Source organism: Epargyreus clarus, unplaced genomic scaffold, assembly GCF_041222505.1.
Source record: "Epargyreus clarus isolate Ecla_fem2 unplaced genomic scaffold, WU_Ecla_fem_2.2 ptg000023l, whole genome shotgun sequence".
NCBI classification, from domain to species: Eukaryota; Metazoa; Arthropoda; class Insecta; order Lepidoptera; family Hesperiidae; genus Epargyreus; species Epargyreus clarus.
The window spans coordinates 8,690,986-8,707,897 of record NW_027332230.1 but is presented as its reverse complement, the minus strand read 5'-3'; the positions used below and the strand labels follow the sequence as shown (position 1 = coordinate 8,707,897).

At 34.0% G+C, this 16,912-nt stretch overlaps 1 protein-coding gene across 1 annotated transcript in view; it reads right to left on the bottom strand.

Moving 5' to 3' along the window:
* The window catches only part of LOC140751649 (uncharacterized), a 29,198-nt gene extending 12,511 nt beyond the window's left edge, over positions 1 to 16,687 (bottom strand). Inside the window, exons 1-4 of the mRNA XM_073085623.1 lie at positions 16,432 to 16,687; positions 5,309 to 5,435; positions 3,693 to 3,831; positions 1,341 to 1,488 (exon numbers count right to left, since the gene is read on the bottom strand). Of these exons, the coding sequence (XP_072941724.1) occupies positions 1,341 to 1,488; positions 3,693 to 3,831; positions 5,309 to 5,372 (351 nt within the window). The 5' untranslated portion in view covers positions 5,373 to 5,435; positions 16,432 to 16,687. The remainder of the gene's footprint in view (positions 1 to 1,340; positions 1,489 to 3,692; positions 3,832 to 5,308; positions 5,436 to 16,431) is intronic.
* Positions 16,688 to 16,912: the final 225 nt, after the last annotated feature.

Here is a 16,912-nt window from a genome sequence, read left to right as displayed (position 1 = left end):
TAATAAATAGACTACGGTTATGTCTACTTGGCAAGTAATTAATGTTGCCTATGGACAAAAGATTGAGAATTGCAAGTGTGTACCAGGCCTAAACGATAACACATTCAAGAAAAGAACCCTATATCAAGTTAACCATAGCATATTGGTATAATTATGTAGGTACAATTATACATGCATCGTAAATATCTCTATCTCTTTCTTACTTTGAACTGCTTATTTCTAAAATAGCATCATTTGTCCTCGTGAGAAATCCATAAGAATACATTTTTACGAGTACATATAGGTACAGTATACATGCAAAACAATGTGAAATAAGCAATGTCGTATTAATTATCTCAATTAGGTGATTCACTCATGAAGATTTCTGGAGTAGAACCTAAAGGACATTTCAATATCATGGTATTCATGGCAGGTAGGTAATTGTAGGACATAAAAAATATACTTGTGTTTTGTACACTATAATTAGGAGTGACACATTCTGTTTATTATAAGTTCACTATTAATAGTAATATTAGGAATGGAGAGTATTCCACTGTTGGATATAAAGTATACAAGTCTTCTCTTAGAATGAAATGAGTGAAGTACAAGTTCGTGGACTTCCTGTAAGTAGAAAACTTTGAAAACATTAGGTTGAACTCTTAGGCATGTAGGTTTCCTCACAATGTTTTAATGCCTTGCAATCGAACATTAAATTGAATGTAGAAAGAGGAAAGGCTATTAAATTTGCAAATATATTAAGACATATAGTTTGATTGAAAATCATTACTGCGGATGCAAGCTATAGCCTTTAGCTCTATAATGTATTAGAGCGCCACTCATTAAGTAAGTGATTTCCTCTGTAGCTATCTATAAGTATTGAATTACTCGTTACTTACCTTTATATAATTTTAGGTCAATGGATTTTTCTAGATACATATTATCCTCTTCAATATTAATCTTTTGTAAGTAATTGAAGTAGCTAACGAGCATGCATCTAGGTGATGTGAAGTAGGCTTTACCACCCATAGATTTAAGTATCCAACCTCGAAAACGATTGGCGTTTTATCTGGGATCAACGACAGTTGTATTGCTATCCTTGATATACCTGACGTTATAACGTCTCCTGTAAATGTCTCTACCTTACTGCATCCTTCAAACCTGGTCACCGATGCTTATTAGTTGCTCGTATAAGGCTGAAAGCTATTTTGCTAAGAAATAAAAAATATTCTGTGGTACCTACCAATGAATTGCTATATGCAACAAATGAAAAATGTTTATCCCTATTCCGTTTTCATCGTAAAGCAGATCTTTATATTATGTAACTAGACCACGAATATATCAAAAAGAATCTTCGTACATACCTCATGTCTCTCAGTGTAAGGCACGGCCAGCAGCAACGTGTAGAAAACAGCACTCAATATAAGACAGACTGCAGTGACGAAACGCAGCAAGCGACCAGAGCCACTGGGCCCAGTCCCTCCGCCAGTGGAACCGCGACCCACAGACAGCCTGGACCAAACAACAGTAACATCACTTAAAATTATAAACTCGACTTGGCGGAGGCACTACCGTGCCTCCAGATAAAAATCGCGCGTTTGTTTGAAATTTAGGAGTTTCAAGTCACTACGCCCGGACAATCATTAACGGAGTGAAATTATAGGTAGTATTTTTTTTTCAAATCGGCTGTGATGGCTAATGTCTTAAGGTAAGTAAGTGTATGTTTTGACAAGCAAGGTATGAAAATTTAAACTGACAATTAAAACGCATTTTAAATTATTGAAAGTCCATAACAAAATGCAAATAGCGGTTTCAAAGTTATGGTATTCAAACATTTTTGCATTGGCTCGTATTGACATTCACAGGGTTTTATTATTTTTAATCAGTTGAAAAGAAGGTCTCAAAGTCTTTAGCACATTCTGGAACAATGTCCACAGCTATATATTATCAAACATGTGTCATGTTTAAAATCTACATATAAAAGTTGGTTAAAATACATTTTGGAATTAGGCAACACGTTTAACGGCTTATTTATATGCAAATACAGTTTACGGTTTCGCTTGCACCTACCTACTTGTTGAGTGTTCAACCTTGCGAATCGCTAACGAATTAAATATGTTAAATCGTGCAATGCACAACTTGCTCCGTGAATGAGTCATCTAAAGCTGAGAATAAAGGCAGACTTTCGAAGAAAATTACTTAGACTATGTTTGAACTCTTTAGCGTACTACTAGATAGAAACAAGATAATGTTACTTACCTTCATCGTGTATTTATACATTATTCATTCATCATATTTTACTCCAGCTTCAATATTACTCCCACTAACCTTATACAGGTATTTGCCTTAGCTTTTATTTATTAAGGGAGCTTTTAGAAGTGCGCAACCTCGTGTGCGTGTTTCTATTATTAACGAAGGCTCCAAATGTATTAGAGGTAAAAAGTAGCTCAAGTTATGAAGACTTCCTTCTATGTAATTCCGGTACAAATTAGGTCATTAGTTTCCAAGAATAACGAATACTTTTTAGGTTCGAACTTTATCTATTTTACCCATTTCGATAGCAATCGAGCCGATACAGTTTATTCGGAACTGCAAAGCAACATGGTTAACGTGGAATCATATTTAAAACACATAAATTTTACATAGAGTAATAAAGCAATATTGCAATTTAGCACGACGGTATATGTGTAACAAATGTTTAGCCGGAATAGAGCTACGTGTCATATCATCGAACCGCAAATCACAATGCATGCTATCTTGCGCTTAGAGCATGAATGATACCTAGAGTTATTGTAGTAGATAAGTGCAATAATATCCGTATAAAACAATACTATTAAATAAGTTAATGCGACTTAAAATGTATATGTAATGATTTGCATATTTTTGCATGCTTAAGGTTTTGTAAAAGGCAAGATTAAAAAATCAGATACCATCACATCATTTGAAAGGTGAATTCTAGGTTTAAATTCGTGCTCGTTTTAGAGGTAATCAAATTCGGATATCTTTTCGGTCAATAATTACATACCTATAAGTTAAATTGAAAAATAAAAACACTTTCTTCAGATTAGGAAAGATCAACGAGTATAATAGGTATATTTAAACGACGAGTATGAATACATGTCGTGTGCCTAGTGTTTAAAAGCATGGTAGATACAGGTTTCCGACTGTATTCAAGGTGCCTTTAATACAAACCTGAGTTATTACGTCTCGCGTTTTTTCCTTTCTATTTTAGAATGATAGGTACCAACTACCAACCTAGTTAGGTAGTACCTATCTATGGTATTAACTATACTTGCTAGTGTTTCGCTTGCTACAGTGAACTCATGTTAGTGGTATCCATAAAAAAGATACATTTTGAATAGACTTGGTTAGGTAATCTGCGTGGTACCGATAGTTACCGCAATGCCAACTTTGATTTGTAGACGAGCAGGCATATAATTATGGATTTGTAAATTGTGTTATTGGATCTGACTTCAATAATACTGTGATTGATTTATGTAAATTTGTATTTAATAGGTATGTAAACTTTCAGAAAAAACATATTAGATATTAAATGTTTCATCCCTCTTATTAAAGAGGAATATTAAAATTCAATGATATTAATAGACAAAACGTTAGTATACGCTCTTAATACAACGGTTAGGATTTCTTAAAAAAATATTATTAATTGAGTTATTTGCTTAAATATAAAATAAGTTTAATAAATGTAATGTTACCTGTCAATGAGTGGACCAAGTATTGCAGGGCCCAGCAGCGCGATGCAAGGCGCGACGGCTGATATTAGGCGAGCTTCCCCTCGGTCCACTCCGACGGAGAGCATGTGCAGGGGTAGGAACGGGTAGATGCATCCTATACCTGTGTAAGGGTTAAAATGAGTAAACAAGTATAACAGGTGAATATGCCGAGGAGCAACACATATTTTTTTAAGAAATTGCAGTAACGAACGAATATGTCATTAAGGTCTAATATTGGTCTGTTTGACGTCTCATACAACTGTCTTATGCTTACCAAACACTCAAATCAGAACGAGACGTTTGACTTCTGAATACTTAATGTTTGAGACAGAAATTATTTGTTCTTAATTTATGGTTTTAAAGACCAAGGTGAATCGGTTATACAGTTACATCTATCTTTTCTATCTACGAGGTGAATCGGTTATACAGTTACATCTATCTTTTCTATCTACTCGTAGCTATGACTACTTTGTATTTTATTGATGATATAGGTAACACACCTCAATTGGTGATCAACCATGTACTTATCTACCAATATTAATTTCTTTGAAGCCGTTTTAAAATGTTTACCCTCGCTAAATTTGAAGAAGGAAACACGTGAATCACGATGCCTTAACATTATTTAATTTATTATCACGCTCCGCAACAACTTACGGGGGCGAAATAGAATAATATTACGTGTGCCTATTACGATTACGAAATGTAGAAGCGCTTACGCGACATACAATGAAGCTGTTGGATAGGTACCTACTTATTGTTACGTTGTAAAAAATCCAGCCGGTACAAAAATGGGACACGGTTGTTCAAGCGAGCTTGTTGAAAACGTGTAACATAAATTAATTTTACATTCAGAGGTTCATTCTAGGTTTCCATCTACGAATATTTGATGACGCCGACCTATTTTGCAACGAGATTCATATGTTCAAACTTCATTTCTAGATATTACTTCGCAACTTTGTTAGTTGCCTTAAGTTATGTATTTATAGGGCACTTAAGTTGAGACGGGTGCATTGGGGATCACTATATAAGCAGGCCTACGACAAAAACACATTGCGAACTACAAATGACTATACATGTACCTATGGTATACATCAATGGCCATAACTGCAAGTCCGAGGTGAACGGTTCTTAAACCATTCGGAGTCCATGTGAGACTTACGCTCCTTAGAAGGAAGGTTGCAACAACATGCGGTTGAATTATTCCGACGTGACCGACGCGACATCGACCAAGCAAACCTCGACTCAGGATTGCTATTTTATGTCACCTAACGATAAATCTATACGAGAAAATAATTGAAAGCATTCTACTGTAATTTCGAATGGGTAGGCAATTTTCTAAGCTAATATGGTCAGTAATAAAATAATAATTTTGTACATCGTATTGACATATGTGTTGGATCTGGGGGTATGCAAGAAATAGCTAAAATTATTATCGAAACACTTTTTGATGAAGCTAAAGGAGGATCGGGTGAAATGAATAATTTTACATGAAAGAAAAAAAAACGACTTCAATAGGTACCGAAAAAAGCTCTTAGGTATTTTATAAAATGCATAACATGTAACGATGAAAAGTAAATACATTTATAAAAGTTGATTACCTGACAAGAAGCAAAAAAGAACACATTTTAGAGTTATGAGATTCTTGTTAATGAGTACGTTCATTTTGCTTTTGTTTTGGTTTCACATCCGTTGAATCAGCGAGATCGAAGTTTCGACATCGTGCTCCTGGAAATAAAGATGTTTTTTATTTAAATTGTTCATAACACATAGCGTAGGTATTTCTACTGTTACTAATGCAAACTGGAATACAGATTAAAATACATTATAAACCCGCTTTTACTATAGGCATTGCTAATAATTAAAACTAACTCCATTACGTCAACTCCCTTGCGCTCGAAACTATTAAACAATTAATAACCAATTACGCCTGTCATAACTAATGTCCTTGGAACCGCGAGCTATGGAATTCATGGTATTAGCTTTTTTAATAGCAAAAACAAAGTATCCGTTACTTATTCAAGCTTTAAAACCACAAAAGAGCCAGTTTTGTATTATTTTTATTACAGAAAGTAAAAAAACTTAAGTGCAGGAAGCCATCCTGTTATATGGCGCACCTTTGTGTGGCACGATGAAAAAGCCATTGGGTGCGGGTCAGGTTAGTGGATCAACTAGCTCTGTTTCAGTAACACACCTTGTGGAAAGATTTTCTTACCAACAATAGCTACAGATATAGATTAAATAGGACACTACCCACAGTGCCTACGCTTTATTCTTATTCTGAAAATAGAGTGTATTTCTAACCGATGTAAAGCATTTTAAATGTTGTTACGTAATAAAGCGTGTAAAATTTATTAAGTGTTTTTGAAAATCTTACACGACTTTTAATTAATATTAATTTATACCCTGAATTATAATTGGTACCTAAACATGAAAAAACGATATGTCATTATTAAAATAAACAAAGTAAAAATTCTACCAAGTTAACAAGAGTCTAATTGATTCCGTTGTACCAAGCAAAGCAAAGACAAGTTGCTATCATTGATTTTTCTGTTTACAGTAGAAAAAAGTATAAACAAGTAAATCCATCACAGAAAACGATTTGCTAATCGGGGCCACGGCCGAGCATCGCCCACGTGCGACAATAATTTGTTAATGGTATTACAGAAGTGTACTGGGTACTGGGTATTTAATTTAAAAATAGTTGGTTTAATATGACGTGAGCTTCCATTATTATGATCTCATACATAGTGACACCACTAGTGACTTCGAGGTTTCGAGGCAAACCTTCGCGAATGACTTCAACTCCTAACCTTTTAAATTCTCACCTCAGATCGACTTTTGCGATAGTTTCACATAACTTTATGCTCCGTCATCTATGCTCCGTAATCTGAATTTGTGCTCAATAAAGGTTATTTTTAAACACATTAAAGAAAATTATACTAATGAAGAATACCGAGAAAAATACCGCATATGTCCATTAAGTTGTGTCTATGAACATCCGTTACTAAACAATTAATCTACCTATCCAGTTTTGAACGCCAAAGATTGAAATTTGACTTTTTATATAAGGCAGAAATCTAATTTAGAGTTTTGGAAAAAATGTGAAGATTATATTCATAAATAATGGGCGTAAAACCTATTCAAAACAATTAACAAATATTCTCTTTTTTCGGAGTATAATGTTAAATTTTAGTCGTAAAAATGTACAGACAATTAAATATCAAACTAACAGTTTTTTACTCAGTGTGTATGAATATATAACAAAAAAATATTTCGTCTATCTGTTTGTAGGCGTAGTGACAAAAATCGAAGTCTATGGTTTGTACCGTCATGTCCGAAACGACTTGGCCAATTTTGACGGATTTTACTGGCAGTTAGTTGATCTTATAAGGAGCATATAACTTTTATTTGAGAAAAAGAAGAAGGGTCTTACGTAAAATAAAAAACATCACGATTTCTTGTATTTTTAAAGGCAGATGAAACCGCGGACCACTGCTCGTATAAAATAAGAACTTAATGGCATTATACTTGAAAATACTTCTTACACATTTCTCGAATCATGGCCGTTGCTTGAGATTACTTATTTAGGTCACCAGTCGACAGTTGTTTTTATACCCTACGTTATTACTGTGGTATGGTGCGGGCTCGGCACTCCGTGACAGCAGTTCGAAAGGGTATCGCCCAACCTACCTAACTGGGTTACGTTGTTGTAAACACATGAACACGATCGTCAGAAGCTTTCACGCGACAATCGCTGATTTGTGGCAGACCGCCAATATCAACTATATATTATAATAACTATGCCTATTTTTGCATTAATCGAAATATGAAAAGAGTTAGGTAACAAATTAAGAAAACTGGAAGCACCTAATCTGATTCAAAAGGATAAAAGGACAATTTTGTTTTACCTTTTTATTGATTCGAGCTTTTTCGATTATGTATTTCTATAGTTATTAGGTACGTGGATATGGCTATATTCCACATTGATCCAAAATTCTAAATGTACATGATACATTGGCATAATGTGTCTTAGATATGGCGGATTTGCGTGTTGTGAGGTTATTTGTTAAGTTGATTAAGCTTTTGGGTGCGTTCGCAGAACTTTAATGAATTATCCTGAACTACAGACCGCGTCAGCTTATTATAATTTGCGAATTTACATGATACACATGATTTGGCAGAACTAAATGTTGGGAATTAAGGAAAATGAAATTGTTATTAAATATTAAATGCAATTTCAATAACAAGACTGAATAATCCGTTTTGACCAAAATGTTGATGTTATTTTGACTAATGTTGATACATTAGTCAAAATAATTGTTACACGTTACATTCTTGTTAAATATATGAAAACATGCTCCCCTTTATGCAGTTGCTGACTAATGTTAACACGCTCACACCCGGCTGACCGCATGACCAAGGCATTCATATTTATAATCGTACTTACGCTTAACTTACTCATTGTTAATGAATGAATTACATCATTTAAATCATTCAATAATGTAATAAAATATATTTGTATTCATCTATCGTTTCATTTACTACTTACTATGAAGAAAAGATACATAGGAATGTAGATGAAACTATGAAGCATATTAAATGTATGTTATAGAACGTGTCACTTAATATATTGAGGACTGAGGTATACTATACATCCTCAGAAATAGACGAGAATTGAATCTTGCTTTCCCAGCCCACCACAGTACTTGAGTGCGGACTACTTATTCCATAAATTGCACTGATTACTTAAACTAGTTAAAGCGGAACAGGTTCGTAAAGTTGATGCGGATGACTTTGTAACTATAAGGAGCTCGTGGGAGGATAGTGCTATCATCAACTTAAAAGCAGTCTTGCATTTAAAAAGCGGTTCGATTGCAAAATGTTATTCGAAAGCAATTGGAAACAGTACATTTTCTGAACCAATACGCTGGTTACAGTCCTGTGACCGGATAAACGAAACAGGTTTTAAGAAGCGAACTATTTGGAGTCGACAACAGAGTAGGATCGCCGGGAGTGTGCGATGCCGTCACCGCTATAATCGGCGAAGGTCCGTCGCCGATGCGTGACCAGCGACGCTCAATTCGCTGGTTACGACGCTTCACACAGCTCTCACCATTATAATTTTTTACACGCATCGCGTGAATTTCACATTTTTATATCACAAACGTTATAAATCACACAAATATCATTATTCTGCGGTGATTTATAGCTATAAGCCCAGTCTAAGTTAAGCTCTTTATTGATATACATACTGAAATCATAGAGTGATATTCTTGTGAAACAGCTCTTATTTAACGTGAAAGCGGAAACGGAAAAACGCTTAAGAAACAATTATTTTGCTACATAAACCACGTAAACCATAGTCACTTAAGTCAAAATATACATTTGTACGTATTTAACATAATTATGGTAAGTAACGTTTGGAATTGAAACAAAGTTTAAAAAGTATTTAATATAAGACCGCCATGCAATCTTGTGGTCTTTCACATTTTCTCCTTTTTGTATCAACCGTTCATAGATTTACAGCCATACGTTATATACGTATTTAAGAATTGGTATAAAAAATAATGCTTATTTAATATTTAATTTTTAAGTCCTTGTTATTTATTCATGGCTTTTCACGTTATTTACCGATATGACCTAGTAGTAAAAATTCTAAAAACGATATAAACGTCAAATATTACAAATACGAGGGTGCGTTTTTAAGTTCGCGGAATGAGGGACAAGGAGGGAAAATAAAATGTCAAAATTATTTTTCTTTTTCTACATATTCTCCTGCAAGACGAATACATTTTTAAGATCTTTGTATTAACTTATTTAAACCCTCATAAAAAATGTTTCGTCCTTGTCGGAAAAATTGCGTCCTTAACTTCTTCGTCTGTAGAAAATTTATTTCCACGAAGCTCTTTTTTCATTTTTGGAAAGAGATAATAATCGCTAGGAGCCAGGTCTGGCCTATAGGGTGGGTGATTTAAAATATCAAAGCTCACCTTATGCAGGGCAGCCAGTGCAATACGGCTTTTGTGTACGGGCGCATTGTCGTGCAACAGCAGGACACCTCTGGTTGATTTTCCCCGCCTTTTTTCTTTGATGGCTTCTTTTAACCGCTCCAGGATAGTTGCGTAATATTCTCCGGTTATATAGACACCTTTATCTTTATAATCTATTAACAAAATTCCTTCTGAATCCCAAAAGACTGTCGCCATGAATTTTCCGGCCGATTGTGACACCTTAAACCTTTTAGGAGGTGCTGTACCCTTTTTATGCCACTGCATGAAGTCTTGTTTAGACTCAGGTTCATAATGGTGAACCCAAGTTTCATCTCAAGTAACAATTCGATTCAATACAATATCTTTATCTTCTCCACAGAGGTCCAAAAACGCACGGGAACATTCAACGCGCTGTTGTTTTTGAGGCGGCGTGAGCATTCTCGGCACCCACCGCGCGCTGACCTTAGTCATGCCAAGATGGTCATGCAGAAATTTAAAAATGCTTGTATCCGATACTCCAACCATTTCTGCAAGCTGTTCCTTCTTTAGCCGAGCATCTTCCAGTACTAATTTTTCGACTTTCGCCATCGTTTCCGGAGTGGTCACCTCAACAGACCGTCTGGGTCGTGGGTCGTCTTCAAGTGAATCCCTGCCTAGCTTAAAAAGGTTGTTCCACTTGTAAACCATCGTTTTTCCAGGGCAAGAGTCCCCGTAAACCGATGACATCTTTTCCATTATGATTTGCACAGACTTTCCTTGCTTGGTAAGGAACTTTATAACGGCGCGATGCTCGATTTTCTCCATACTTTAATTTTTTTTCCGGATTGAGTTGTTTAATTGTCGATAGTTTTAAAACTAATGATGCAATTGTGATAAAACTTTATATTTATACTATTTATGAGTCACTTAACACGTACCGCCCTTAACAAGCCCGCTATCATCCCTCCAACCCCGCCATTCCGCGGACTTAAAAACGCGCCCTCGTAGGTACGTAAATTTCATATACAATTTACCAGCATTAAATATATGCATAACCCATACAGCATGACACAGGCCGAATATTTATAGTGAAAGTTGACTTAAATATGGCGTGTTAAAGATCGGCAGTTAAATTTGTGTAGGTACATAATGTTACACTTTACACGACTAATTTATTTCACCCATAGACATCTAATACCTATTATGTATTAAAGTAATAATCGAATGACTAAATGTGAGCAAATTTACCCATGCGTGAAGCCATATCGAACATTGTTTAAGTTTCCGGCCTGTCAGCTACAACTGTTTGTGGAGATATCATTATGATGTTCTCTGCTGTCTACATTGTTCATAGTGAAAGCTATACAAGAAATACACAGAGGCATCAGGCGTTGCTATTTATAAAATGAAATGTTTACCAGACATGTGTTGTACGGAAAAATTACGGTGTTAATTCCATTTTTCGCATGGAAAGGCTCTTTTAATATTTCCTAAATATTAATCTAACATACTGATTAAGTAGTTTAAGTGCATTGCATATATTTAAATATTATAACAGACTTTGCAATGACTAATAAATTGAGTCAAGTGAACTTCATCACATTACCACAAAAACATTCGCCACTTCTTGATAAGCTCAACATTATTTTCTAAGCCAATAACACCATATTACACTCGTTAACACTATTTTAACGTGATGTTCACAATGTTATAACAATACAATGCAGTCATTGTTATATTAGCTTTGGAAAATTGGTGACTAAATTAATCACCATGCTCCCGTCGCCGGTCTCAATAATAGTTTTACCGGCTCTTGTAATATAAATACTTAAGAAGTTACAAATAGTATTTCTTATAGTAGCCATTTATGATATTGATAATTAATTGATATTGATTGACATTTATGATAATTTTTGGGATTATAAACCTTATTAAAATGTAAGTTCAATAGATTTTGTTCGTACTTAACAGGTACCAATTGCAGATATTTACATATGTTAAGTACGTACATATGTTTAAACCTTCGCTTAAACCGATAAGCATGTTTATCGTTATACCGCGAACAAATAGGTCGGTACTCGGTACTCTTTGGCATGTCTTTCTCTAACTTCACTTTAGTCAACGTTTAATTATAGCCTCGAATTGCTGTTAAATTAATTAAAGTTCTAGACTAAAGAAAAGTTCGTCACCACATATCTAATCTCATTGTACTTAATCATCAAATCGGTTATAAATAGGTAAACAAGTTAATGGAATGCTTATTTAAATATTCTCGTGATCTCATCTCGTAAATGACGATAATCTGAGCTTATACCTTAATAAATTCAACTGTAAGTGTGCAATCAAGAGTATTCTATTCTATTGTACTCTACTTATCAACAAGGTAATGCGATTGCATTTTTTCTTGATCACCATAAAACTTCATAAGAAAACAGCGTTGCGTTTGCGTGTAAAGTAAGTAGTAAAGTTATAGTGCCTTTATTTGAAAAATCCATGAAAATTAATAACTAGTTTTAACTTCGCAAAAACATAAACTTTACAGTTCGACAATTTCACCAATATGAGTTTATGTTGCAGCCAAAGGAGTGGAGAGGAACGAGATTAACATAATTGGAGGTCGGCGGCGGTGGCGGAACCGGTTTCTGCCGAGTGCGGCATGATATTACGTCATCAATGACATCATCAACACGTTACCCCGAAATATTGGCCACATGTCCCTTATTATTTTATTCCTGACGATATAGCACATGACATAATCAATGAAGCACAAACGTATCTTGTTGCAAAGGTTACCCACCTCTTGATATAGACAGACGGAAATAAACGAGATAAAGTCGATGACATGTCTTCAACGTTAGTGGTGGCAAAAGTGGGATGTGGTATTAGCAAATTAATATAACGCTTGTTTTAAATTTGAAATGATTAGTGAGATACTAGGAAACAAAAGAAACTCCTTATTTATATTATAAATAATTCTTTTCTGTATAAATAAAAAACCTAACTAAAAAAATAACACCGCAATTAGGTGCGGTGACAACTTATGAATAGTTTTAACTATAAAATACGTCAACACAAAACTTCGTTTTTAGGTCAGTCGGCGCACCTAAACAACACGGCATCCGTGTCACGCCGGTGACCACCCTTCCCACCCCCTGTTTCTAACCATCCCCTTCCTTACCATTAATTTGTAAATTTTGTTAAAACAATTGGCTATTGTCAATGGGCGTAATCGGGGCATAATATTTCTAATGATGCGGTAAAAAATAGTAATCTAATATTTTGTCGATTAGGGAAGGCCAAGATAGTTTTTTTTTGGTATGTCTGAAAAACCGGCGAAGGAACTACTCGATGGAGAGGCAGGTATTGGATAAGAACATGGAACGTCTTTTGCCAATTGCCATGACTTTCTCCTTGTTTTGTAACAGGATAAGGTCGTGCTGGAAAACTTTAAATCTCTCCTAGTTGCGGATAAAAGTTAGAAGGCTGTAGTTTTACATATACATACATTTTACATATACAAAGTCTTGAAATGTCTTATCATTTCCGTTGGTAGGTAACTATTTTGGGTAATTTGTCATTGTTTTTGTTTCAACATCAAATAAAACTCAATTGAATAATAAACTAAAACTAAATTGAATAATATTGAATGATTATTTAGATGTCCACATAGTTAAACTGTTTTAAGAAAATTACTTACGGCCTTTCTTAACAACCAAACTGAAATTAAGTCGGTGCATTTGTATGTCTTTCCTTGTGTCAACGAACTTTTGGGGTGGAGAGTGAAAATACGTGGGCGTACATACAATTCTGTGTGTTATTTGGGTTATGCAACCATATATTTATTTTTTGTATATGATTAAATAACTATTATACAGGGTGAATTTTTAAAACGGGTCTTCAGGGCCAAATCGGAAACTATAAGGATTAGCGAAAAATGCTGAAAGGAGTTACGAGGCCGATTTTGATAAAAACTAAAACTGCATCATTACTTTTTTAAAATAACTTTTTCCCTAGCCGGGAATCGATCGAGTTCATTTTGAAAAAAAAATGCACCCTCTATATTATTCCACTATCTGATAGTGTTGCTTATAAGGATCAAAATCTGGGAAGTAATGATGAATGACAAACTAAAAGAAAAGCCTCAATTTCAAGAAAATACATATTTTTTCATATTAATTTGGCAGTTAAGTTCCCGCCATTCATCAATTAAAACATTTCGTGTATTAACATTTTTTTTGGCTCAATGTTTCTAATCATTCGAAATGGACGTTTTGTTTCCCAATAATTTATATTTTTATGTCCGACTTAGCACAGGTTATTTTTAGGACCATTTAAATAGAATTACTTGCTATGGGCGGAGTACGTTTAATACAGATGTAAAGTTGACAATTTGCGAGAATTACTTTTTAGAGTCAAATCCGAGTGTTTACTAAAAAAAGAGATATAGAAAATCATATTTAACGTTAAAACAAAGTTGTAATCAACAAACAATAAGAATTTACCATTTAATCAGTTATCTATTTTCATTAAAAAATCAATCCTAAAAACGGCGGTAACTTATTTGCCAAACTATTACTATCTCATACTAAGCCGTATGTCATAGTCATAACATCGAATAATTAGTTGATTAACCAACAAATTCTTCTGTCTGTTTCTAAAGAATTTTTTTTTTTTATAATATAAGAGTAGCAGACGAGCATGCAGTCCACCTGATGATAAGTGGGTACTGCCGCCCATGGACATCTGTAATCAACCCCAGATAGGATTAGATATTCCTACCTGAGGTCGGCCACAGATGCGCTGCTACCCCTGAGGACTAAGCTGGAACGCCTCGGAAAAGTCTGTCTCCCTTACCACACCCTTCAAACCGGAACACAGCAGCGCTTAACCCTGCTGTTATTAGGTAGAAATAGGTGTGGCGGTGGTGCCGCCGGAGTCGAACCACAAAGGGTTCTACCACCTCCAAATTATACATAAATCATTTGTTATGTATAATCCTTAAGGATTAGTATGCCAATGTATGGAAAAGGACGTATTTTCTTCAAAATTTTCCTTTTCCTTTAATTTGTCACATAACATTACTTCCCAGAATTTGATCCTTATAAGCGACACTATCAGATAGTGGAATAATATAGAGGTGTCATTTTTTTCAAAATGAACTCGTTCGATTCCCGGCTAAGGAAAAAAATATTTAAAAAAACTAATGATGCAGTTTTAGTTTTTATTAAAATCGGCCTCGTAACTCCTTTCAGCATTTTTCGCTAAACCTTATAGTTTCGGATTTGGCCCTGAAGGCCCGTTTTAAAAATTCACCCTGTATAGTTGTATAATTTAATTTACCTATGTGGTTTTAAAAATGTTGCTCTACATAAACTCACGATAAATTTAATTGCACCACATAAACATCTAATCTTAAACTTTTCTTTATGTTAATTTTCTAATTGTTACAGGCATTTTACTCGGATTTGCACTTTGATCAAATTTGAAAGTAAATACTATGCATTATATACTAATTGTATGGCAGTATATTCATACTTCACATTGGTCGGATGGCTTTGTCGGTCGAATTGGTTGATATGAATTTCTAACGTCGCAGAAAGGGTCTCTTCTCGTAATTCTTAAACACAAACACATAATTCCAATAAAAAATATATATAGCGAAACTACTAATCTATGAGCGAAACTTAAAATTACATTTTAGAAATCCTGAGATGTTATTAAAGTGCCGTTGTTAAAATAACTGCGAAATGTCGACCTTTGGTAGGTAATACATTCTATAGATTGAATATTAATAACAAATGTATATCTATTTCGTTTATTGGCAAGGATTGAAGTTTGTCGTACAAAAGTACTTAAAATAATTAATTCACATTTAATAATTTATTTCACAGCTTCCGAAAGTATGTAAAGTTCAAATAAGAATATTAAGTTTTTGATGTGCCCATGTGCTTACATCTTCGATCAATTGTTGATCAACGGCTTACACATAGCTTATTAAGGGGGAAAGGGGGGATTTGGTTCCAAAGGCAGTCGTATTTTCGGAGTCAGCAAAAATAACAAAAGTTCTTCTGTTTGAAGAATTATTTCTTCATCAGCAAGGGGGCTCCTTAACTTTATTATTTTATTATGAGAAACTTTATTATTTTAGTATTACTTATTTAATAAGTATTAATCATAATTAACTGTCTTTTAGTTAACATAGTTAAATCGAGGTGTGGGAAAAGTGTTAGAAATTGTATAAATAGACATGACGATGCTCTTTCTTGGAAATATGGCCCCAAACGGTTCATATTCCTATTTGTTTACCACATAAATAAAATAAGTATATCTCTATTTTTGTAATTTGTATGCATTTAATCTCTATTTAATATGTCAGCAAACAGCGACAGGTACTGTATGTTAGTATATAACATTTTCAACATTAAATAGATGACATTCAAGAAAGTACAAATATAATTTAATGTATCAATTAAGTATTAGAATTTTAAGCGATCTATTTTATATGATTAAATTAGAATATTATTAATAAAAGCTTCTAGGACACATCGTTTACATTCCTGATTTTTACTTAACAATTAAGGATACTGTTTTCGCAAGCGCGTCGAGCATTAGTAATTAAACAATCGATAATAATACTTTTAGAACCACAAGAAAGTCACTGGTATAAAAAGTTAATCAAACAACATTTCTTCACATAAAATTAAATTTAAATATCCTTAGCCAAACAATAACAAAAAGTAATTCCAACTTACTGGAAAAAACTTAAGTCATAAATCAGACTAATAAATAAAAGTTGATTCACTGTAATACACTTTTATAATCACTGACACTTTATTTCCATTAACGTGGATTCTCAAACTTTAACTTAACATTGATTTCGATACAAGTTTAAAAAATAATAATATTTATTTCAGCATCGTATTAAAAACGTATGAACTGCGCGGATCGCGTAACGAATGTACTGTAGCCGTGCTATTCTATCGTCCCCGCACTCGATTTCTCAACTCGAATTGTAAAATAAAATCGAGAAACTCGATTACATTCATGTGCACAAGCAATACCGATAAACTAACGTTTCATTACTGGGATTTAACGTTTACGAACTTTAACATTACCGATAACGATCATAGAAAAAATATTAATAAAAAGAAGACATTTATTTTTAATTAGTAAGTTTTATATGAGCCTTAAATAGTTTCTTAAAATATAGTACATAAAAATATATTACTTAGC